This window comes from Crassostrea angulata, chromosome 10 (assembly GCF_025612915.1).
Source record: "Crassostrea angulata isolate pt1a10 chromosome 10, ASM2561291v2, whole genome shotgun sequence".
NCBI lineage: Eukaryota > Metazoa > Mollusca > Bivalvia > Ostreida > Ostreidae > Magallana > Magallana angulata.
Genome location: NC_069120.1, coordinates 7,895,539 through 7,921,800, shown reverse-complemented (window position 1 = coordinate 7,921,800; position 26,262 = coordinate 7,895,539). Strand labels below are relative to the sequence as shown.

The window sequence follows — 26,262 nt, the reverse complement described above, 5'->3', positions numbered from 1 at the left end:
CTCCAATGGTATGTTAAAGAATCTTAAGGTGTTTCAACATAGTTAACGTGGTTGAAATGAGAAGGATATTTTGCATCAAACTAAAACGATCAGAAAGGTTTTATCAATTGACTGTTTTCAACCAGAATATCATATGACGCGATGGTCACCTTACTTTACTGTTTCATTTGCATTTTTTCCTTGTGTGTTTTCTATCCCCTCGCCAAATCTCGGTGATAGGATACTCATTCAGCCTGTGACCAAGGAAGGTAACTCGTATTGAACCATGACGTGATCAGAAAGTGAGCAACAATACCGCATACCCTTAGTTTATTGTAACTACAAGTTGATCTTATTATCAATATATTAAAACATCTTGACAGTCTTAAATATTTGTGGTCATTATCTTTGAGACTTTGTCAATAAGAAACTCCACAAAAATCAAAATATTTAATAACAAAAATACGTTACACAACTTAACAAGGAGATACATATAGCAAACATTTTACAAAATTTAAAGTAGTTTAAGAAATAACGCATACTCATAAAAAAAATAAATGCGCAACTTCCTGTCAGTTTTCAGTCTAAAAACGTATGCATATTGGTCAAATAAATATCACTAGCTGTAAGATATTATCAGACTTTTTAAAATAAAATTGAATTGAAAAAAGACATCGATTTTCTTTTATGAAATTGTAATACAAGTATCTTAATAAGCAACCCAAACGATTTCAAGATATTCAAATCGATAAATGATAATCGTATAAAGCTAGAGAATGAAACAAGATATTACAGTGATTACAGACATTTCTAACTTGTTACAATTTTTGTAATAACGTTTTAACTATGTTTTCCGGTAAACAAGTGACCTTATTTCGTTTGTATCTGAAAATAGCAAGAGGCTTGAATCAATACACTGAGCAATACAAGTTGAATGCAAAATAAGTGAATTTTGATGAACGTTTTATAAAGATTAATGTTGAGGATGACAAACGACAAAAGATGGGGGTTTATGACATGTGAATTAGAAAAGGCATAACAACATCATCGATTTAAAGTTTAAAGACAAGAAGATAATCCGCACCTTCCGTTTTATGCTGAACTGTTGTAATTGAACGTGCCTGTGACGTCATATTCTTGTCTGATTCGTGTCCTCCTTTCTGAAGCTGACTGTCATGTTGCCGTCCGAATACTGAACGAGCATGAATCTGGCCTGGTTGTAGACCCGTTCGTCTTTAGAAATCCTTTCCTCACTTCTAGAACTGGACGATTCAGGGTGGGGATTTTTACCCGATTGGTACGTTAGATAACGCGATGGGTAAAAGTAGGGCTTGCACATCATCAGGCACTTGAACCCATGGCGGTATTTCTTGCTGTAGAAGCAGTAGATCATTGGGTTTATTCCACTGTTACAGAGCCCTAGCCACTGACTAATTGGAATGATGATGCTGAACAGCAAATCAAAATCTTTACTGTTTGTGGCAGGAGGCGAGAAATACAACTTAAAGAAAATTACGTATAATGGCAGCCATGACAGAGCATACAGGCTTATCACAATTCCAAACATCTTTATGACTTTGATTTTTGACTTGTGGATGACGCCGCTGTAACACGTATTGGACACGCCTGGGGCATGTCGACGCCAAACGCGGACAGTTATAGAGGTATAACAAACCATAATGAGCAACAAAGGCAAGGTGTAACACAACACGAAAAGTCCTACAACAAAATACGCTCGCTGGTAGTCGAAGTTTGGCCAAAGCTGAAAGCACATCGGAATAACCTGAGTACCTGTATGCGTCTCGTATTCCTCGTAAAAAACTACTATTGGTATCGACAAGGCAATGGATGTGATCCAGATACAGAGAATGGCGATTCGGGCTGCTGTTTTAGATATTTTCGACAACCACGTGTTACATATGGCCATATACCTGAAATGTTAAATAAGAAGATACAATTCATGTACTTGCATTTTCATGACATAAAAATTACACACACGCAGTATCGTATCGGTAGAATTCATTTGAACTGCCTGTCTTTAGAATTTGCATTATTTTGCTTTTCATATTTCTTTTATATTAGGATAAGTCGTATTTTGATGTGTGTGTGTGTGTGTATATATATATATATATATATATATATATATATATATATATATATATATATATATATATATATATATATATATATATATATATATATATGAAGAATAATCTGGAGAAAATAAAACGAAGGATCACGCTTTCAAAAGGTGATAAAAGAAACGCTTAAATGTTTGGTTTGAAGTAAACGAACGCCATACACTTTCAGAGTTATAGGTTAGTTTGTAAAGATGTGATGTGGATTTTCCATTAGCAGTCGTTCCAGGCCCAGTGGCCTCAAATGTATAGACATGTCAAAATAGGGAATGAGTATAACTTCTGAATAATTTCAACGAAATTTCTGCTGTAGGCTTGTAGGCCAATATATTTAAAAAGTGGGAAAATAATTTAAATTTATGACTCAACCAAATCAGAAAAGAATGTGGGCGCTTAAGATGTAGATTCGGCAGGAATCTGGGCGCACAAGTAGAGTGAAATTTTCATCAATTAATTTTGAATATTTTTCGAATTATAACCGTTATTTGGTTTCGGTTGGATGTGGAATGAGTGGAAAAATATTTGAAATGCAAAAGGTTTTATTATAATATGGGTCTAAATATAGCAACAGGATGCAATTCGTGCAAAATCCTACGTATTTACAACTGTTTTTAAATGATTTTGTTGTCTCTGGGTCTTCTCTCCACAAATTTGAAACGTGTAAAGATAACATATTTCAACATTTAAAATGACGCTTTTTAAAAAAAGATGGAGAGATGACCCAGAGATGACTAATTATGTACTTTTTCAAATTATTTTTTGAGGGATAAAAAACAAAGTCCATTGATATGACAGTGTTGTTTCAAACAGTTTATAGAACATATACTGACAAGTCTCGCATGGCTCAGTGGTTTCGTCCTGGATTAGTGAATACATACTTTCAGTGTTTTGGGTTCAAATCCAACTGGTGGTCTTTTTTTTTTAAAATAGACTTTTTTGTTTTAAATGTTTGTTATTATAACATGATGTTGAATTATATATACCGGTATATTTTAATTTGTTATTATTGATTTCTAGATCTGCTGTACGAACACTATAAAAAAAAATTCTTTTCTTATTACTAGTTTTTTAGGATATACACAATATAACTTCATTAAAATATGTTTGCATGAACATTTCCAACTAATTATCGGTTTACCTCTCATTGCCATATTTTGAAAGCTTTGTGAGTTTTTTTATAACCGGAATAGCCATGTACTTCGACTCTCAACATAATATATTTTTGTTGAAACCTGTACATAGCCTTTCGAGGTTATAGACATTTAAATCCCAATTGATTCGTGTCGAGGATTCCTGCAAACTTACCATCTTGTGCGCTCACTTTCTTTAAAGATAATTGTGAAATGATTTTTTTTTTGTTTTTTGTTTATGGTATAAGGTATAAGGGCCAGGTCAGACTTTTTATTGTTCATTACCATTATGTGTCGGAAACATTCCCCTGAGTCACATCAATTACTCGGGAACCTTTTTTCCGATTTCTCGGGTCAGAAATTTGGAGTAAACGTTAGTGTATTAGAAAACCATTAATTCAAATGAACTGAATAAAGTTTAACTTAATGCCGGAAGTACTGTTAGATGGCCTAATTATCTTAAAACAGCACGAAAGAAATATTTCCGAAAAGGCATTATATCCATTGATTAGACAAACTACCATTTTATACGACCTATGAATTCATAACAGCCCCCTCAAATACAAAAGTCATACATGTTAAGATTTATTCTTATGATACTGTGTAAATCTGAAAAAGATTAAATTGAGTTATTTTTATAATTCTATAAAAATGAATGCACACTGCTCTTTCGCAAAAGGTTATTACGCCACATGGTATCAACATCTATATGTATTATTTCATTTGATTCGAGAAATGCACTGAATGAGAAAACATAAATATACAAAGATAGTAGATTTGTATATGAGAAAATGCAAATTCATATACTGAACTGAGTATACAATATAATTACCAATTGGTGTCACATTTTTGCTTTCAATGTAAGGATTTTTTCCTCATTAAACGTTACAAGAAAAAAACATTTAAAAAAGAATGTCCATTAGTAATAAAGAACCTGTAACATTTGCAATTGATTCACAAGTATCCACATTTTTGTAAAGGAAATAAATAGGTAAATGCGATTCCTTCGAGGTGTTAGCTTGAATACAACCAGGAGGACATCTAAGAGTAGTTGTTTGGTCTAACGATTCAAAAAGGTTATTTCATATTACATTGTGCATTTTTTTAGCTAAATGTACCTCCGAGAAAATACGAGTTTGACGAATTTCAACAAACAATACGGGAATGGAATTTAACAGAATACAAGTTGATTTTCCGGCCCCAATAGGGATTTGTTTCGTTTTTTAAAAATTGTTTTCGAAATCTCAAAAGATAAAGACAAAAACACTTATTTCACATTTTACTCCCTGTTTTCTGTGAAAGGCCCTAGGTGTTCTGAATGCTTACTGATGTAGCCATCAAACTAAACGTGTCATGGAGTGAAGGGGGTGGGGGGACTTTAGATATTTTTAGTTCAATCACAAAGTTTCTGAAGTTAGTGATAAAAATAGTCATTAAGAATACCCGAGAAAATAACTTCTCAAGCTCAAGAGAGGTTGAATGAAGTCTTTGTTGAAATATCCCCAGTATCATATAGATGTTGAAACATGATTTGGATTAAATAAATAGCTATATGTAACTGTATTTCTACATCAGTAGAATCCTAATTGAGTGAGGACCGATCTAGTTGGGTTCGAAATGATGCTTATGAACAAAAAGTTCCAGTATGATATTGTCATAATTAGCAGGTGTTTCAAGCAAATAATTGACATCTTGCCTTTTAAAAGTAGTTTATCCCTTGTAAACCTATATGTACCAGAAACGAAATTATGATTTACACAGGCTCACTTGACTTGTTAGAGATTACAAGGTCTGTTAAATATGTACATATCCGGACATTATTAAGGCGTCGCCGACTGTGTGTAAAAGAATTGGAACAGACCTTGCTAAGTATTAACACCACGCTCAACATCTATTTTTAAAATCAATTGGATTCGAACCCTTAAGACAAGATTAAGTTAGTTCTACATTTGTTAACAAGGAGTACTGTATTACATGTAATCCAAAGCAGATTGTGAAGGATACAGATAATCCATAAATTGCCTTATTGTGTATGCATCTTATTCCAGAAGTCAATTTTAATTCATTCAAAGATGATATCTGTAATAAAAAAAAATCTAGTGAATTGCCATAAATATTTCTTTTTGTGGCTTTCGGCAGAAGGTAACCATGATAACTGGCAAAATGTTCTAATGTAAATAACCGTCTTCAAATTACGAAGAAATAAATATTTGGCATCTAATTAGATTGTAATGGACAGGAAGAGATATGGAATAGATATAGGAAGTCACTTTCACCCCCATTTTTTTCATTAATGGAGGATGCCTAAGGGAGCTAAATCAGAACTTATATGGATTTTATTTGTAACCCGTGATTTCGTGAACGAACCTGTCGACAGCTATGAGGGCCAGCGTGTTCACTGACACACAGACAGACACTTGCTGGAGGAAGGGCGTGGCTTTACACAGGAAGGACCCCAACCGCCATCCTGAAAGAGTCAAATCACATATGAATACAAATGGTTACTTATAGATTTACCGCAATCGCAAATTTTCGGGCTTTTCCGACAGAGCTCGGAAAAACACCTCGAATGTATTAACATTACAGGATGTTAGAATTTTAAACAAAATGGAGTCGCTTCCCATTAAAATAAGTATCGGCTAGACAGCCTCGTAAGTCGCTTCTGTGTTATATTTTAAAGTATACCATTTACTTAAATGAAGTCTAGCTTACATCTCAACAGATCGTAAAATGTGTTGTATTTTAACATATCACGTTTAATAAAAAAGAAAGGGGGGTGTCATGTGCCTGCCGGAAAGGCCCGAGAAGTTGCGATTGAGATTTACCGTATACTACCACACGCATTTGCTTAAAATTACAACCCCTCTTCTTTAATATAAATGAGAAAATACACATTTTTGTATGCTTTGTTACGCAGAAAAAAACTTGATTGTCCGTTTTATTTTTTTTTTATTACAAAAAACCGTGGAAGTTGAGAGGATATAAATAACCTCATACCTGCTATATGTATGTGTTTCCTGCCCTCCAAAAGTACTATGAAATGGTAAGAAAACATTGGGACATTTTTAAAAGTTGTGAAATAAAGGGGTTACAAAATAACAATCCCCACCAAAAGTTAATTTGGGCATTTATTGAAATTTACCAAACAGATCAACCTTAAAATTTTAGATATGATTTTTTTTTTAGCTTTAAACTATTTCATGTATTTAGATTTGAATACAAGTATTCCCCAAAATCTCTACAGAGAGCTCTTCTTCCAAAAGAGATCAATATTGTCTGAAATGGTCATGACCATCAAACCCTCTTAATGCAAGGAATAAGAAATTCCTTTACAAATTTTGCGAACATGTAAACATTTATATATACTGTGTTACAAATCATGCATTTTTATTTTCCATTTTCTTACAATTCTTTTCAAAATGAGGGTTTATTACAATAAAATGTCAATTCCAATTCTCCAAGTGATTTTACATAACTCTTAAAATCTGGCTCTTTCAAAAGCATAATGGCATTCGTCCAGTCTCAATTCAAAGATGTGAGAGGATAGTCTACTCTAACTAATTAGCTTTTTGTACATAAAAGGTATAGGTTTACAAAGGAAGTATTGCATGGCGATCTGAGCAATAACGTGCTTTTAGACAATTCATTCTGAAAAAAAGCTAATTTAATCTACTGAACTTTGAACAAATAAATAATCAAATAATCTTTTATTCATTATTAGGTTTCTTTTTTACAACTGGTATCGTCTTGTTCAACCGAATAAATCCTTTAATCATAGAACAATACTTATACTGGGGGGGGGGGGGGGGAGAGAGAGAGAGAGAGAGAGAGAGAGAGAGAGATGTGTCCAGTATAGGATGAGGTAACCAGTAATCAATGTCAAACCATATATATATATATTTTACATCTACGTTTGCGCAAAGAACCTTTAATAACGCTTTCACTGTTGTTTTTCTAAGAATCAATATCTGAACTGTTCATTATCTGAGACACTTGTCACAAGTCCAACTTGATTAACAGAAACACGGCTTTCATTTGCGCGGAACCGCAATAAATGTACAGTCTTGATTTTTACTGATCGTTTACTCGTATATATCATTACCAGAGGAGTATTACACATACATGTAGATATGAGCGCAGGTTTCTTTCATTGAAAAGTCGATCTTAAAATGATCGATATGCAGTCGCTTATATTCCCTGTCTTAGAAAGTTTGCTTAGATACCATATGTCATTTTTTTGTGAAATGGATTATTCATATAGATCTTAATGAAATAACTGCTTCATACATTCATAGAACCTTTTCATTATCCCTTCAAAAAGCCTACACATTGTCTAAAAAATAAGATGAATTTATACTACTATATTAAAATAATGGACTCAAATTTTTGGGCTTTAATACCGAGAAGTCGGAAGATTATTGTCTTTTGTTTTATATATTTTAAACATCATTAGTACTTGAAGATTACCAATTTGATTTTATTTTTTTCTTAATCAAGCTTCGCCAATTAATAATCAACGAAAATTCTAAAAATCCGGAAATTATCTGGATTTTTTTTAATTTTACAATCTTGCACATGCGCATTACATTCACGCTAAATCACGGTAAGGTCTTTAGTTTATGTTTACACAATATCACAATGACATTTGCATGGATAAACTCAGAAACGATATTACATGTACGTGTAAATTTTCATTGAAAAGAAGATGGGTGGATAAGGCGTGTAAAATGCCCATACGCGGTCGGACAGGCTACTGAAAAAATTAAAGTATCAATAAATCTGATGGGTTTTTCTTAAAATCATTTAAAACAATATATATTTAATGAATCATTGATTTTTAAACTAAAGATATGTTCATTACTTGGAATATGTTGACTCAAACAGGCGTATACGTATCAAAACCTGCAAATACTGTCATTTTTTAGAACTTCAAGGCATTTTCTTTTATAGAGTGGGTCTGTTCTCCATATTTTTCTCATAGTCTAATTAAGGTCTATTGGAAAACAAACCTATTTCAATCAACAAAAACGTGGAGAGATGACCCACTATACTCAAAAAATATCATTTTGTATCACAACAATTGAACGTTTTGAAAAAATAATACAAGTCCGGTAGTTCGTGGCCTTCGTCACACATAATATTTAAAAAGCCTGAAATGGCACAGTGGTTAGAGTACCTGGCATAAGCTAACCTTATATATCTAGGATTTTTACTGTTACGGGTTCGATTCCACCAAAATTTCCGACGATATTTTTTTTCTTATTTTTTGTTCAATATATTAAAAACTGACTATAGTTAGAAATTTTTCTTTTGCAAAGTTGTACTATAATATATTTGAATAAATTTAATTGGGGAAAAATAAATTCAAAATTGTATTTTACTACTAAACCGAATGGGCATTTGCGACATCTTATTTCCCCATCTTCTTTGTCTTTTATTCTGTTCATCAAAGGAATACGGGAGATAACTCTAACTCAGTGCATTTTATGTGAAATATCCCGAAAGTTCCGAATGTCAACATGAGGTGAAAATTCGAAGCGAGTAAAAAACGGTGGTGAAAAAGTGTTGCATTTTTCATTAAAGTGAATTAAATTTAGATGAAAATTTGACTGTTATTTTCAATGCAGCCTTATTAATTTTCTCCAAAATCGTTTCGGGGCAATTCTGCATTTTTTTTGCTACATTACGGGTATATAGGAGGCATCTTAACTGTGGTGAAGGTCTGTTCCGAGACACAGTTAGATTATTCTAAGCAGAGTGTAGTGAAATCAATAGCATTATTGTAGTCTTAAAGCTTGGTTATGTAAATGTCAACAATGAGGTGTGTCGATGTACCTATTTCGTAAATGTCCGATAGCATATGCAACGTCAACCCGTGCACGCAGGGGTCAAAATCTAATATATCTTTAATTACAGAGAATGGCTCACTCGAAATTCCGTAGGACATAAGTGACGGATCAAACTAATTAACAAAGTATCCCGCCGATATTTCTTCCACTGCTGGGATTTTATTGAGTTCTTATCCACTAATGTGTAAATGTTTGATTCTTGAGGCCACAAATGTCTGCTGTGTTCGTTCTTTACTTACACAACATAAAGCATGTAAGATGGTTCATGGATAATGGCGCAAACAATTGGTGGAAGAGCTCGGGATTTTACGTTGTTTACCATTGTTTTCAGCCATTAACGATAATCAAAATTCTCTAGAAAATTGGTTCTTTTCCAGAAGTTATGTGTGTCTAAAAAATAATAAATGAAAAACCGTGTTCAGAGGAAAATTATGTCTTTTTATTGTACTTTTTTCCATTAGAAAGCAAATAAAAGTCATATTTTTGTATTGTAGAGCAACTGTTACACCGAAGTAAAAGCAACTGGAAAGAAGTTATATTTTAAAAACAAGAACCGTTCCTAAATGAAGGCTAATGAAGGCTAGTAAAACTATAGTATGAAATGTCAAGGCACTCCTCCGTTTTACTCATTGAAAACCTAAAGAACAAACAAACAAAAGATATATTCCTAGGAATCACCAGCTTCTATCGGAAATTTGGGATTCTTGGGTTTATTTCCTGTTTAATCAGAGTGGATAATAAAGTTCCTTTTGTTTTCCCAAAGCTCCGTGTTTGTGGCAGATTTACATAATTGTCTTATCTGTAGAATTTCCGTTGTATGCAGGTCCTCCGAATTCCGCGGATTTATCTATAACACTGTGCCGGATAATTATGCCAGTGCCAAGGTGGCATTTTTGCGCCCGCTTAAGGCGCATTTCTCTAAAATTTCATTTATGTCAAATGATAGACCATAGCCTAGAGAGTTAATAACCACCTTTGACTCAGGTGTATCTCACCTGACAGGTGAGATATTCACCTTTAAACATAAATATCCCATAGGAAAAAAAAAATTCCCCTAGGAGAAATCATGTTCCTGTGGGAATTTTACAAAATCCTATAGGATAAAGACAATTCCTACAGGATTTCAAAGTTTTCCTGTGGGAAATTTTCCTCCTGTGGGATATTTATATTTCCTATGGGAAGAAAAAATCCTATAGGATAAAGAAAATCTCCCATGGGAAAAAGAAATCCTATAGGATATTATAATTTCCTGTAGGAAAAAAATCCTCTTTAATATTTCCTCTAGGATTTTTTTCTCTCCTACAGGAATTAGTTGGCCACAGTAACATTTTTCTGTACTCCTATAGGAAAAGAAAACTCCCATGGGATTTTTTATAAAACATTAATTATTGATATATTTGTCAGGCTGTTTTACTCTACAAGATATATTAGCCTCTATAATTCACAAAAATCTTCAACAAATATATTATTTCAAAATTTCATTTTGATGTGGCAATTATTTATTTTTTTATAAAGACGATGCCATGAGATTTATAATGATATAGGGTATTTACACCATTTGTTTAAAGGAAAAATTATTAATATTTTGCCTTTCAATTAAAATACTCACAATGCTGACAATTTAAGGTGGTGTTAACTAAACTAATTCAAGCACATAAATCAGATTCTCAATGATAAGTTACTCGAGACTGACTTATAAATGTTTGCATTAGTTCAATGTCTCTAGATTTTCTCCAACCTGCATTGAAGAAAAATCCATTGATGGTGGCATTGTCTTCCAAAAACATCTCTTTTTCTTATGACAAGTGTGACAGTTTGCACAAAAAGGTATGCACTGTCTCTTTAGTGTGCCTAAAATATTATAGAAATTTTGTAGGTAAATCATATTAAGAAGTAATATCTGAATTAAACACGATCCTTGTCCTGCTTAGTGCACAACTCTTCAAAAACTGACAGGTTGTATATAAAATTGACAAATAATTAACTGTTTAAAAACAAAAGTATTGTTTGTATATACCAACATTATATAATCTTATTAAATAAGACATAAAATTACGATAGATCTTTATGCGATCATAAACTTGAGATTACACATTAAATCTATTAGACAGCTCTCCGACACTGTAATTCGAGAAAATTCGGACCACAAATAAATCTCGCTTTTTTTACTATAAGTATCTATTTTTCATCTAGCAATCAATAAAGAACAAAAAGATGTATTTTAGATTTTAAGTGCAACTGAGTTGCAATCAGTTGAATTACCTTTAAAACTGGACAGAAATACAAACTTAGCAACACAAGTTTGCCCGAGTTGAAAACCGGATGTAATAATTTATTATTACAGACAAATCGGGGCACAAACGTTTCGGTTAGAACAGTCGATCTGTGGTGTACTATAAGAATAATGCCATTCAAAAAACTTGAAAATCTGAAGAGTTACTTTCTTTGTCCATATGAACACCGTAATATTACCAATCTTACATCTATAATTATGAACACGATGGATTAGGGGTAGATCGGGGGGGGGGGGGGGGGTGCTTTAAAATAGCATTATAACGTTACATGCAGTACCAGAGTGTGTAATGCTTCATACATCTTTATAGTAAAACCAATATTTAGTTCTAATTGACTTTAGCAGGAGGTTGTTACATGGCGTCCGCGGCAATATTAAGGTATAAATATCGGTATAATTATGTTGAATTATCGGGGAAAGGGTGTGTGTGTGGGGGGGGGGGGGGGGGGGGGGTACTTAATTACTTGATGGATTTTTGCTTTTCATTAGAGTGTTACGATGTGAAAATAGATAATAGAATGCTCAGAACCGATAATAAATATATTACTTTGAATATAAAATGTTTGAAGTGAAAAAAAAAGATATCATGGCTGAAAAAATTACTTAAATACAGAGGTGAAGCAAAGAAACAAAGCCGATCCGAGGCGTGTGACAATTTAATTTCAACACGTGTATATCTATACGAGGATTGTTAGAGAAGTTCGTGGACAAAGTAATTTACGGCAAAATTACTGTGTACAGGATGAAGTATGTTTTATGAACTGACTACCAAATGAAAAAAAAAAGTCTGCAAAAAATCACACGAATTTTTTCACACTTTATTTTTTTTTTCCAAAAGATTAAGCGATTTTTACTTTGCATGATTTAGATTAAGAACTTGTCTGCGAACTAACAACCGTCATGTGTATATATTTATATATATATATATATATATATATATATATATATATATATATATATATATATATATATATATATATATATATATATATATATATATATATATATATATATATATATATATATATATATATATAAAGCACTAAAAATGGCTAACGACACGAACAATAGAAATTGTCAAATTTTCGGGACAACCCGTCCCTTCTTCAGGACCAAAAAATAAATTACATAAGTAAAAAACAAAGAAAACAAAATCTAAAGCTACTACTAAACTACTTAAGAAACTATGAAAAAGAACAGCTACATTATACACATCATTTGATCACATTCTTAAAGGTGTTGATACTGTCGCCGATCGCTATAAAGTAATCAATCGACTGCCAACTTCACGCCTGATTAAGTTAATTAGCTAATTAAAATTGACGACCGAGTTAATAAATAAAAGATATATATATATATCAACGGAAGGCTGTGTATACTACATATTTCAATGCATGCTTGAATTTATTTGTCAAATTTGTATCGAGCCGAGAATTGGGAACTGTTACCGGACATTGCTGGATTGATATAATTCTGATTTTTGTGGCATTATACAGAAGGAAAATTTGGAGAAAAATCAACGCCGGCAATGAGAACCGAACCTACGACCCTTGGGTCCGTAGGCGCACGCGCTACCATATGCGCTACGGCGCACTTTATTATGGCACATGTAATTAGATATTTGAATGATATCATAAAGGACCATTAACTGATTATTGAAAAAATGAATGTTGTTGGGTTTTTTTAACTAGCAGATTTTAAAATCCCCTTACCTATTTTTATACTCATCAGTTATGATTTATCATTTTATAATCGTTTCTCGTTTAATTACCCAGGGGCGTCGGAAGGTACATGTATTCATACCCGGGCGGTAAATTTTAGGGGGGGGGGGGGGTTAAACCGAATTTGACTGGAAATGCATGCATATATTCTGTATTCTTTTTGCTTGTTAAGATTTTCTGGATGAGTCTGCCCCGATTTTCAATAACGATGCTACGAGTACGTGCCTATACTTGTATGAATATTTTGTGAGATCCAACAATTAAAAAGACATAAATTAATTAAATAATGGCTCTGAGTGCCGAATTATTTTTTAGAGGAAATGGGTGCACTGGTCAACAGCGATACATCTTTGCAGAAAAAATCCGACGAAGGCCATACATAGATGATCAACATAACATGTCGTTCAACCATTCAAATATCGCTCTTTTTATAGTCCCTATATCAAGAGGGTGACCAAAAGGAGAAGAAGTTCAACTAAATAAACACTGGAATTAATTTCAATCGCATACTTGTACCAAGTACAAAATTATTTTAATATTTAAATCTACTTCCAACCCCCATTGCCTTAAGGTGGAATAACACACCTTGAAAAAGTCTTTCGAATTAACTTTAAATTCTTTGATTATGAAAGATATAATGATAAATAAACTATACATATGTCAAATAAGCGAAAAATTTGCAAATTGGGGATAAAAAAAGGAATATCTTAAAAAATCAATTCAGTAAGTAACAACAAAAGCCCCTAGCTGCGGGATTCGAACTCGGTATGTACGGATCACAAGCCCGACACTTTATCCACTCGGCTGTGAAGTAGGTTACATGTTGCCGTCGATAAAATCCTTTTAATAAAACAACATGTCGTTTTGATCAGAGGTCAGCCATTTTATGACGATGTGTTATTCCACCTTAAATCCCAATCCCCAATTCAGAAGTGATATGCTTACTGATCAGAGCCGTTTGGATTTGTTCACAAATCAAGATTATATGAAAAGGTCCAAGTGTGCATATATTTTAATATCCATTATGAATGCAAGTCTAGAATGCGTCGCCCTTTTCATGCCTGAGATATCAAAAGCTAGAAGTCCATTATAAACTACCCAAAATCACGAAAATCTTAATCCGTGGGGGAGGGGGGGGCGGTAGCGCGTAGTCTACCTACATGTATATTCAATGATTAACATACTCCCAAAAAAAAGTGGGGGAGGGGGCGGGGGGCAACTCCATGATAATTCAATTTTAACAAAATCTTTGCTGCGAGAAAAAGTGCCCCCCCCCCCCCATGCTACGTGCCTGATAAATAAATTGGTGATGATGACATAATTATGGTACGCACACTGCAAGAATGTGATTGTGACTTTAAATTAAAATTGGAAGAAGGTGGTCACTTTCTCTTTTTTCCGTTTATATATGTACAACAATTAATTCAATAGAAGTGTATAAATCATTCTTTTTTTACAAAAGGGTGTTGTTTGACATCCAGAGTAATGGCAGACCCCCCCCCCCCCCTTCGATTACTTCGTTCCTGCTTTCACGTGTGCACTGCTCGATCGGACACCTGTTCTCACGAGTCGTGTGTATGTACCTTTGCTCTGTTGATTGTAGCATTAGGAGAACAATATGGTGGTTAATTGGTATACACAGAACGTGCCCGTTACAAAGACACTTAAGAATTCTTAGTTAATTGCAAGGTCTGTGAAAGAACAATAGGTACTAATGAGGTATACACAGTGTATCTCCTTGGCTTATCTCAGGCAAGCCCACTCTCATCTACGTAACAAAAACACCCAGGGCTACTAATTAAATTATTCAATCAAACACAGTATTGAAAGACAAATGTAATATTATTAAAACGCACATGGAGCTATTTCTTTGCTGCATTTTCCTTCATTTGGGAAGGGTCTACGGATTTTTTTTTAACTTGTTTACTCTAATTATTTAGATATTATAAAGGTTCAAACGCCAAATTCTGCACGTTAATTTCACCTAGGTCCACTTTTCAATGATAGAAAATCTTAGATTATTAGAATATTAGACTATTTAAAGCAATATGAGCTGTATTTTTTAGAGATTTATTTTACTGCAAAAACCTGTTAGTATAATAAGTCTGCCTGTAACTTAAACTTTTATGATAGAAAAGATTTGTGAATATCATTAATTTTTGTCAGGAGAAATATTTCACTTATAAGGAATATATATGGCCGAGCAATTTTGTACAGGGCGACAATAATTCAATTTTGCTCCAATTAAGGCTTCTTAATGGCTTTTCCAAAAAAAAAAACAGAGCTTACAGAAATTTAAAAACCATGATATTTTTTTGTCATCTTTGAAACATGTATATGCTATCATACAATGCATTAATTTGTAGTGATGAGGTTATTTCTTAAAATTATTAATATTTTCATAATCTAATTATTTATGTATAATACTAAACTGACCAAGTTAAATTTTCAAAAGTCTATAAACTTGATCAGCTATAATTAACTAAGATTTGCATGTATCTTTAGCTTTATTTGGGTCACACAAAATTGTAGATCATAATTAAACACATACTTTTTGCAATAAACAAAACCTCCTATATGCTATTATGTCAGGTAATCAGTAACAGGCTATTGGTGAATTTGGATGGTACATGTAGATGAACATGTACATGTATTATCACAATAGAATTTCACAATCAACTGAATACTTGTCACTCAGATTTATAAAATTGATATTCCTGATTCATACCAGTAGGATTACTAGATAATGAAATTCAAATAATGACTATGCATGGTTTTATTCATTAAGTAAACATACATGTAAATGTCAAGGAGAAGGAAAATACATTCAATGACATAGTGGCTAGCTTTTTTTATCAATCTTTTTAGTTGTATTAATACCAATCAATTTAAGGTACTTCATTTTTTTAATATGAAGATTGAAATTTGTGACTACTGGTTTTAGAAGTTCTTGATCAGTTAAGTTGTATTTGATAATTTAAATATAATTACACCTCATAATATATTAAAGAATATAAAGGGTTGTCTGAAGCAATCTACATGTAACTATACAAGTATTTAGAACTAGTTGTACTTTTTTAATACAGGTATAATTTTATCACATACATCATACATGCATATTGAGATACAATGTATGTAAATTTTCTAAATACCACTGTGACAGTTTTTTCTGTTGAATAAAGAAATGTCAATTAGATATACACGTAGTGGCCCGGGTAGTGTATTTCTTACATGTGGGTTGGGGGGCAAGGTTGTTAAAATTTGTTAAAATTGTTCTGCATGCAAAGGTAAACATAGTCCTGACTCTTAAGATTTCCATATGATTACATTTACTAGAAGAGCCCCATCTCAATTTTTTTTCTAAAAATTTTACATTTTTTACCTTTTCACTGGCAGGCATGAACAAGCCCCAAGCAACTGCTAGAAGCAACTGTTCTCTGGATATTGTCTACCCATGCAAAAACCTATCGATTATTTGAGGGGACCCATGCATCCTCTTTTTCAAGCACAAACCCAGAAGTGAAAATTTTGACAACATTGTTACAGTAGCATATTCTTTCCTTATTTGATAAAAAAAACTACCAATACTAAAGTGTAATTATACCGGTATATTGATCAACAATGGACATGTGCCCCACTCCCCAACAAATGATTGCAATTTCAATTTATATGTATGTTTTAATGTTATTTTTTTCTTCATGTACCATATGTTTGAAATGGTTTTGAGCGAATAAATGAACTGTACTGAACAATAATTATTCTGACTATATATGCCCCTAAAGTAACCATTCAAATGTCAGGTCCCCCTCCCCCCCTTTTTCAAAAATTTGACCGGTCTTTCACACAAAACTATAAATATCCACTGCCACCTTTGACATTTAGTCTGGAAGTTTATTTCTCACAAAAACACTTTACAATCAGAAAGCTAGGTTGTGTAATTTAAAGTAGAAATTTTTAAATTTGATCATACTTAAATGAAAAATAAAAAAGTTAATTTAATTCTGATTTAGTAACACCCCCATTCCCGGCTGAACCAATCACCTTGTAATAATTAAACTGTTTCTGTAAGGTTTTCAGGATAATAATGACCACTTTTAATTATTCAAAAGTCATTTTTATTACAATCAGTTATATCAAGAAAGCGTAAATTCCTGTAAAAATGTAAAAACATTGACTATTCCCCTTCAAATGAAATGTTTCATGTTATATTTTACCCCTTGTCTGTAATTTAATTGCAATGTCACTGTGTAAAGCCAACACAACAGTCATAGCTGCAAGATGAAAAGTTTTCCGGTACTTTCAGGATTCTCATGAACTTAATATTAGTCATTAGGGACCCATATGTTGCATACCAATTTCAACAGAAGACATCTCTCTAACTAATTATAATCATTAAAAACTATTTCATGACTTTTAGCAACACTTATACTTCACCAAATACAGTCATTAACATGTATAAATAATCCGAAACTGACCCTTGCTACCTTTACCTTACACTAACATCCTATAAAAGGGAATTTTGAATAGAATAAGAAAGCATATGCAGTTCTAAGAAAAAGTAAACACCATAATGCCAATTTCATTGAGGTTTAAGAAAAAATATAACCATTTAAGTGAACCCACCATCTCCACTTCACTAGTATATATAAACACAGATTCATGAGGCTTTCCTTCAGTAAAACATTTTTAATTAATAATCGTTAAGAGGTCAATTGCCGTTGAGTCTCCTCTAATAAGAAACCTGCAATACTGCAAGTATCTTCATGATATCATTATGATAAAAGCATCACATCACAAAGAAATACCCTTGCATGAATACCCTCCCTGTATCTTTTGATTTTCATAAAGTGCAGTTTAAACATGGTTAAAAATCTTTCACATATAGTATCATAAAACCTATGGCAATTAGTTTCCTTGAGTCAGTTCTCACACATTTTTGAATATGATCATCAATACTAAAAATTTACCATAAATTTTTAATAAATTGGATGATTTGTAGCATTTTCAGTGAAAAATATATATTCCATGAAAGGTGAGCCAACAATCATATTTATTGGATATGTTATCGATCTAAACTCTGGTTTCTAGTACTTAATTCAATGAAAACTCAAACACACCCCAGTAGCCATGGTAGCTGGAGATTTGGATGGGGGGGGGGGGGGGGGCGCTGGCGATTTGGAATGGGGGGGGGGGGGCTTTAAATATTTTCATTGGGGTTTTCCTCTTTCCTTTTAACTTTGGTATAAATACATGCACTTACACTAGAGTGGAAAGTACGTAAAACAGGGTTTTAAAGTTGTAACCTCTTGCTAAAAAGTAAGAGAAAATTTTACACCTGATCAAATAACAGAATTGCACGAGTGCAGTTATTGCTAAGATATACCCAATGTGTAAAATACCAGGTTAATTGTCAACATACGCTAACCAAGTATGACTCCCTCTTCACGTTTGTGTATACAACAGAGTTCATAATCGCATTTTGCTGCTCCAGCCCTGAACAATGAATACACTGCAATAGTATTCTAATAAACGGCACATGTAATTTATGAAAAAAAAAATTAAATAAAATTGAAAAAAAAAAATCAACTGTTTTTCATTATGAAGACGACGAACGCCGCTGCTCGTGACAATTTGTTGATTGATTATTATGATATTTTAAAAAACGAAATAACAGCAAAACAGATAGTATCGTGCATTAGCTCCCCCAATTAAATGTTCGGATTTTAGTCAACACCTGTCGTAGTCTTTTAAGCGCTTACTGTTACGTTATTATTAGTCTGGAAAGAACGATCTGAAACAAACACGATGCAATCCTCTGACACACTGTTTGGACTGAATCATGCATTTGTAAATTGTTTCTCGTGTTGATGATTTTCCGAGAATTTAATTTTCGATGTCGTGAATCAGTTCTCTAAACATCGCCAAATATAACTCATTTGCTGTAAGTATTTTGGATCTTTGGTATTGTAAATGTAAGACACCTGTGTGCTGCTGTGTACTGAATAATTTGCAAACTTTGCTTGAAGGATTGGAGAAACTTGGTTTCGTAGTTCATTCTCATAATATCATGGGTTCATCATCTTGATGGACAGAAAATCTCAGACACTATGAGTAATTCCGAAATATCTGTTGTTTACCTGGCCTTTTTGACGAAGTTGAAATTTACTTTCCAGATATTCCTGACTATTGAAATAAAAAAGCCAGGAAAATGTAAGATATTTCGGACTAACTACTAGTATCTGACTATGGGTATGCTGTAGTTGAACATTGCATAATTGACCCAGTTTCTTTTAGGATTAAAAAAAAGTGTTTTCCTTTAGAAATATTGTCTTCTTTATTTAATTGCCAGCATACTTTTTTATTGCAACACTACAGACTACATTTAGACAAAAACTTCAATGAGATATATAAATTGTCCAATTTAGGACTAAGTCATGCTAAGGATGTATAAATTAACCATGTACATCGTTGGCTAGTATAATAATTCCTATAGGAATTTTTAATTTCCTAAGGGAGAATTTACTCCTACAGGATAATATTTTTCCTATGGGAGAAAAAAAATCCCTTAGGAGAAAATAAAATTCCTAGAGGAAATTATTTTCCTACAGGAATATTTTAATATCCTATAGGAAATTATTTTTTTTAAACTTCCTATAGGATTTAATATTTTCCTACAGGAGAAATATTTCCTACAGGATAACTTAAAAATCCTGTAGGAAATGTCTTTATCCTATAGGATTTTGTAAAATTCCCACAGGAACATGATTTCTCCTAGGGGAATTTTTTTTTTCCTATGGGATATTTATGTTTAAAGGTAAATATCTCACCTGTCAGGTGAGATATACCTGAGTCAAAGGTGGTTATTAACTCTCTAGGCTATGGTCTATCATATGACATAAATGAAATTTTAGAGAAATGCGCCTTAAGCGGGCGCAAAAATGCCACCTTGGCACTGGCATAATTATCCGGCACAGTGTTCTATATAATTTTTTGTCGACCATAAAATATGATAATCAAAAGTCATTACAAACGTCTATTTCATTTCGATTTAATAAATATATTCTGGGAATACTAGGTGTAGAAAGGTAATAAATTCTTTTCTAAATCATTAAATGTTTCCTTTTTGAGTCTTACACCCCCCCCCCCCCCCCCCGGCTAGTTGACTCAAAAGTCGTGCCACGATTGTTTCATTGCGGTCCTGCTGAACTTATGAAAGCAAACAACAATTTTTTAGGTGCAATAAATTTGAAAGTTTCATGTTAAGGGGTTTTCGATTGATATTTTGATCTACAAAGTAAATATTATCGGCATTCATTTTTGAAAGTTCACCAACCTATACATTCAATGAACTGACCAAATACGCTTTTGGTAACGACAGTTGTTACAGCCCGTATGGTCTCGGTTTGATTCATCGTTTAAAGCTATATATTCTTTAAGCTATTGTCGGAATCCCATGCTCACTAACCTCCAATGCTCACTAACTGTTGGCAAACTCATGGAACTTTTCTTGTTTTCATAGATATTTTTAGTGAAAAATAATCTGAGCTTCCCTACGGTCAGTAAGTGTATTCGAGGGTTGTCGTGCATAGGTTATTGACGCTCCTATAAGTAAGAGAGACCCAACTTAACTGCAGGTCGGTCGCTCCCGGTCTGAAAAAAATTCGGATGAACGACCTGGGAGCTACAGTGCCACCAATTAAAACAATTGTGTATCTATTGCGCATAAAACGTGCACTAGATTTGGACTGATTAACCGTATTTATACGCAAATCCTATGAAAACATTTAGTACTATTCAATTATTCAAGCATTTATTTTTAAGTCCAACTAAAAACAAGACGCCCATGGGCTACCTCGCTCACCTGAGCAACAATTGGCATGATTAACTTAGCTTTATGGAGTCATAATACAAAATATCTGGACAATGTATTGTAATACATGTACATCCTTTATAAATAAAAATCCATTTTCCTGGATACTTTAATGTTCATTATCAAGTCTCCTTTCTAATAGGTAGGATGATTTTATAGTCATATCACATGTTGAGCATTGCAGTTCATCTGCAGATCCTAAACAATTGTTTATATGCAGGATATAAAGCTGCATCAGTTCTGAACCCCTTGTGAGGCCCAAGAATTGTCCAAGGGCCAAAGTCTAAAACTAAACAAGTTTAAAGAATCAGCAATCTGTATAAATGCTCGCATATAAGTTAAACTATAAATTATAACATTTAAGTTTTTGTGAATAATGAAAATGTTTTCCTTTGTAAAATTGGATCCCAAATGTGGCCCCATCCTACTCCTCGAGATTTTGAATTTTTAAATGAATTTGAATTTATGTACATTATCTGAGGTTGCTTCTATTAAAGTCACAGTAGCTTTTCTAGGCAAATGGTTTTTAAAATATTTTTTCCTACAAAAAACTACATAAATTTTTGCCCCCCCCTCCAATCATACACTTAGGGATCATGATTTGAACAAACTTGAACCTACCGCACCTGAGGATGCTTCCACATAAGTTTCAGCTTTTCTGGCCAATTGGTTCTGCTCTCCCTCTCTCTCTCTCTCTCTCTCTCTCTCTCTCTCTCTCTCTCTCTCTCTCTCTCTCTCTCTCTCTCTCTCTCTAAAACATTTTCGAATAAGTTTTCTCGTTATGTCACAAATGAGATAATTTTATTACTATGCCCCGAAAATTGCTGATTCACACCGGAAATAGTTATATTGCCCTCCCGGAAAAAGTTATATTTCACAGGAAATGGTTATATTGCCCTTCCGAAACTGTTATATAACCCTCGCGTGCAATGATTCTGCAAATTAGTTACGTCGGGTTTGAAATTTAGCTAAGCAAACGTAAACAGTTCCTCGAAAATAAAAAATTCATGACAGTGTCTGCTATCTAGAGAAACTTACTTTAATTGTTTAATTTGAAAAATAATCTTCTTTTTGAAAGCATCGATCGACATTTTACCAAAAAAATGATTTGTAAGATATGAAGATGCATTAGTAAAATACACCTGTTAATGAGGTAAATATATTCTTAGACAGAATTTTAATCTTAAAAAGTTATATAACATACATGTATATTACATCTTCTCTATGTAAAAATTCAACCCCCATTGTAGCCCCACTCAACCCCCAAGGATCATGGTTTGAAGAGACATAAATCTGCCTTACCTATGGATTCTTCCACACAAGTTTCAGCTTTCCTGGCCATTCAGTTTTTGAAAAGAAGATTTTGAAAGACTTTTCTCTGTATATTCCTATGTAAAACTTGACCAACATTGTGGCCCCACCTTTACCCCGAGGATCATAATTTTCACAACTTTGAATTTACACTACCTGAGGATGCTTCCACATAAGTTTCAGCTTTCCTGGCTGATCAATTTCTGAGAAGAACATTTTTAGAAGATTTACTCTATATTTTCCTATAGAAAAATGTCACTCCCTATTGTGGCCCAAACCCTACCCCCGGGGTTAATTTTTTTACAACTACCAGTACCTGAGAATGCTTTCCGGCTGATTAGTTTTTGAGAGGAAATTTTTTAAAGATTTAACTATGATTCCTATGTAAAAATTCGATCATCCACGTAGCAGATAAGTGATCAATCCCGTGTCTAGTTGTAACTGGTTTTGCAGTTAATAGAAAAATCAAAGTACTGAAGTACTGACGGGAGTTGGTTTTATCGATTATTATTTATCTTAAAATCAAAGATATGTTATTTTCCTTGGCAAGTAGTTTATAATCTTTATTTGAATTACGCACATTTTTATAATATGGATTCTCGGACTTTTCCGACAAGAATTTCGAGAAAACCTCTTATGAATCATGTTGTGTAATATTTAAAAATGGAATTGATTTCATCAAACTATGTATCGGTATTCGAAATATTTCAAAAAGTGTATGAATCAAACCAATAATGAATTCTAGTCTCGTTCAACCAAATGCTCGGCCGTCTCCGTTAATCTCCGACAAGTAAGATATACAAGGTCTCGTGATAGCTCGTGCGACATCTATATATAGACTGATTCTACGGAGACAGTCGATGGTTGAACGAGACTATAATGAACTCTGGCGTAGGAATACATACGACTGCAAAAAACTTCTAAATTGTTCGTACTATTTAAAATCTGACTATTTCATAGGTATTTATAAATAAGTTTCCTTTAAAAAAATGCTTCAGCGTACATTACATCGAATTTATCGATTATTTTCAAGAACTAACTCTTGTCAGCGGTGATGATTTGTGCTTAGGTCCAAACACTGTTTCAGTTTCGGTTTGCCAGAGTAACTGCATTGGAGAATTGATTAAAATCAACTCCCAAAAATAAAAATCGAACACTTCAAACATCCTGTTTCTGCTTAAGAGAATCAGTTTCAAATAATGGACGATATATTGAACGTACAGTACGAACTTAAACAATTTTTTTGAAGATAAGGCGAAATCCGTCCACGAATGAAAAGATTTGAATTGAATGTTTTGAATTCATCTCTTCATGTTTATCCTAAACAAATCGCACGGCAATCCTTAACCTGTTTAGAAAAAGAGTCCTACTCTAATATTTCTTATGGTTTTAGTTACAGGCCCTTAAATAACCATATCCATTTTTAATTACGAGCGCTCTTGAAGTTGTAAAATTGAGTTCCAGACTACTTTCAGACACGCAGATACAACAAAGGGACTTATGGAATCCGAATTGACATATACTCAAAATAACTGAAGATATCTTTAATTATTCAAAGGCATAATGAATTCAACTTATGCGAGTATTAAATGGATTAATGGGAATGCCTATTGAATGAATTACTCCCAATACACCCCATCAAAGCAAAATCGACTGGAAACGAACCTTTTCTACTACCCTTCACATTTTTATGATATTTTATCTACTTGAGTTAGAAGTGTTCCTGTGTTTTTATTCTTTATATCTTAATTCATTTTATATAATTTATGATTTTATCATAGTGTAGATAATTTATAGATTAACCCTCTCAGTTAATGACGAAGTGCATGATAAGTGATACGCACCTTTCAACTTGGACCTTTGCCTTGGTATTCAATGGGAATTGCGAAGGAGGGAGAAATAATATTCGACTAATTTTGATGAAAATGAATTCGGGCAATAAATATATACATCAACCCCTCCATGAGAGAAATGAGCACCTTGACTTGAATCTAGAATATCAATAACGGAATTATTGCTTTCTTCTGGTAATCTACATTCAAGTTTCAACACTGAAAATTTTAAGATCTTGGTTGAATTGCTGCACCCATTAATTAAATTAATGATATCTTCAAATTAATGGATATATCATCAATTTGAGTTGATGTTGATTCGGCTCTCCATACTCTTTACTTCAAACTGTTATGAATGCATGAATCTCTTCAACAAGCAGAGTAGGGTGAGCATCGAATTTCTCGTCTCCGTGGTCTTTTTGATAGTCCGCGGACCAACAAAAACAGATCACCCAAGATCACTCAAGTGATCTAACAAGTACAAAATTGAGACAAAGGCTCAAAGGTTGATTGCTTGTACCGCCGGGCGCTATAATCTACGTTTTTATGGTTATGTAGTTTTATATTCATTTAAGACAAGTTTACTCTTAAATTAGTCGACAGTCGTTTACACCTTAAACAGTTTCAATTAACACAAAACATAAGTCCAATTCAAGAGCCTATAACACATCTACTCGATACTTCTGCTTCTTTTGTCTTAGTATCCTATTTCACTTTTCAAGATTATTAAGATAGGGTTTCCCAATAACTAATTTTAAAATGAAATTTATTCTTGTGATATTTCAGTTTTTCTTGATCTAATTTGTCTGCAATTAGATTCTGATAGAGAATTGCTCCATGCACGGTTTTGTTTGCTAGCTTGTGTCTTTTGTCGAAAAACCGATCGCAAAGCGAGTTAAGCGCTATTTCATACATTTTAAAATACATTGTTTGGGACGAAAATCAAAGAAAAACATGATCGATACATTGAAATATTAAATACTCAAACGATGAGAAAACATGGGCAAATTATTTTGAAAAAGTCAATACATTGCATGAATGTTACTTATTTCAATGTTCAAGATTGAAGCAAATACAAGCATCAAAAGAAAAATGTTCTTCCACTCTTTAAATTTTTTAAATAATACTTAATAAATAGTTTATCGAACCTTCAACATTTCCTTAAAGGCAGAGCTTACTATCTTTAAGTCAAACCGATTACAAATAGTCCTATAAAAATTAACTAAAGGGCAAAACAGAAATTCCAAAGTATAACTGAAGGAAAATGAATTGACCATAAAAACGTATGACCGTTCATAACTTACCAGAATATATGTTATCCACCAGAGTGAAGGGGACATTGAAGATTGCAATAAGAAGGTCAGCCACAGCCAAATTCACCACAAAATAATTCGTTACTGTTCGCATCCATGGGTATTTCAAAACGACAGCAATTACAAAGCAATTTCCAACGACAGCGAACAGGAAAGCTAGACCATAAGCAAGGGTCAAAATTACAATCACGTGTAGCGGGTGTTTCACTAACGGGTAATATACCTCCTCTTCAAAGCTCTGAAAGTTCGTGGTACAGATGTTGCAATATACAGACTCGTTCATGTCCGCGCAACACCTCTGATAAGTTTGCCCGTGTTGCGCTCGCAGTAGTCTATATTGCTGCCCGAGCGTCAACAGTAAGAGTTAGAATGTTCAATCGAGTTAGAGTTGAAGCCGATTATGCTCCCTCATCGATTGTTTTTTAGAGGTAGTATTCGACTGGTGAGTAGTGACTATTGCTGTGCTTTATCTACATGCTCGTCAGAAACACACCGAACACTGTTACACCTGATGTTAGTTACGTTGTAATATTTCAGTGACGTTTGTAAAACTCTATAATATGTAGTTATGCAAACATTTTTTATGACGACTTTAACTTGATTGCAATTGGGTTGACATTTACAGTATTTTCATGTGATTTCTTTTCATAATAACGTAGTTGTCTGGTGTACTTTTATAATTAGAGTTCCTGTCCTGTCCGTGGTAATGATATTCCACTTTTTGAAATCATAATGTCTTGAACTACATGCATGGTGTCTATTAATAGAGTAGTTTAGCAACTCAGCCATTGGTCTTTGAAATCAACAAGATTTTTTCTGTCTTTTG

The 26,262-nt window shown here is 33.3% G+C and overlaps 1 protein-coding gene across 1 annotated transcript; it reads right to left on the bottom strand.

Moving 5' to 3' along the window:
* Positions 1–401: 401 nt before the first annotated feature.
* LOC128167992 (neuropeptide SIFamide receptor-like) lies at positions 402–25,787 on the bottom strand. The gene is made up of 3 exons (XM_052834026.1): positions 25,428–25,787; positions 5,615–5,714; positions 402–1,910 (listed from the first exon to the last, which is right to left on the bottom strand). Exons 1-3 carry the CDS (start codon positions 25,717–25,719, stop codon positions 1,109–1,111), a joined length of 1,194 nt encoding a protein of 397 aa, XP_052689986.1. The 5' UTR covers positions 25,720–25,787; the 3' UTR covers positions 402–1,108.
* Positions 25,788–26,262: the final 475 nt, after the last annotated feature.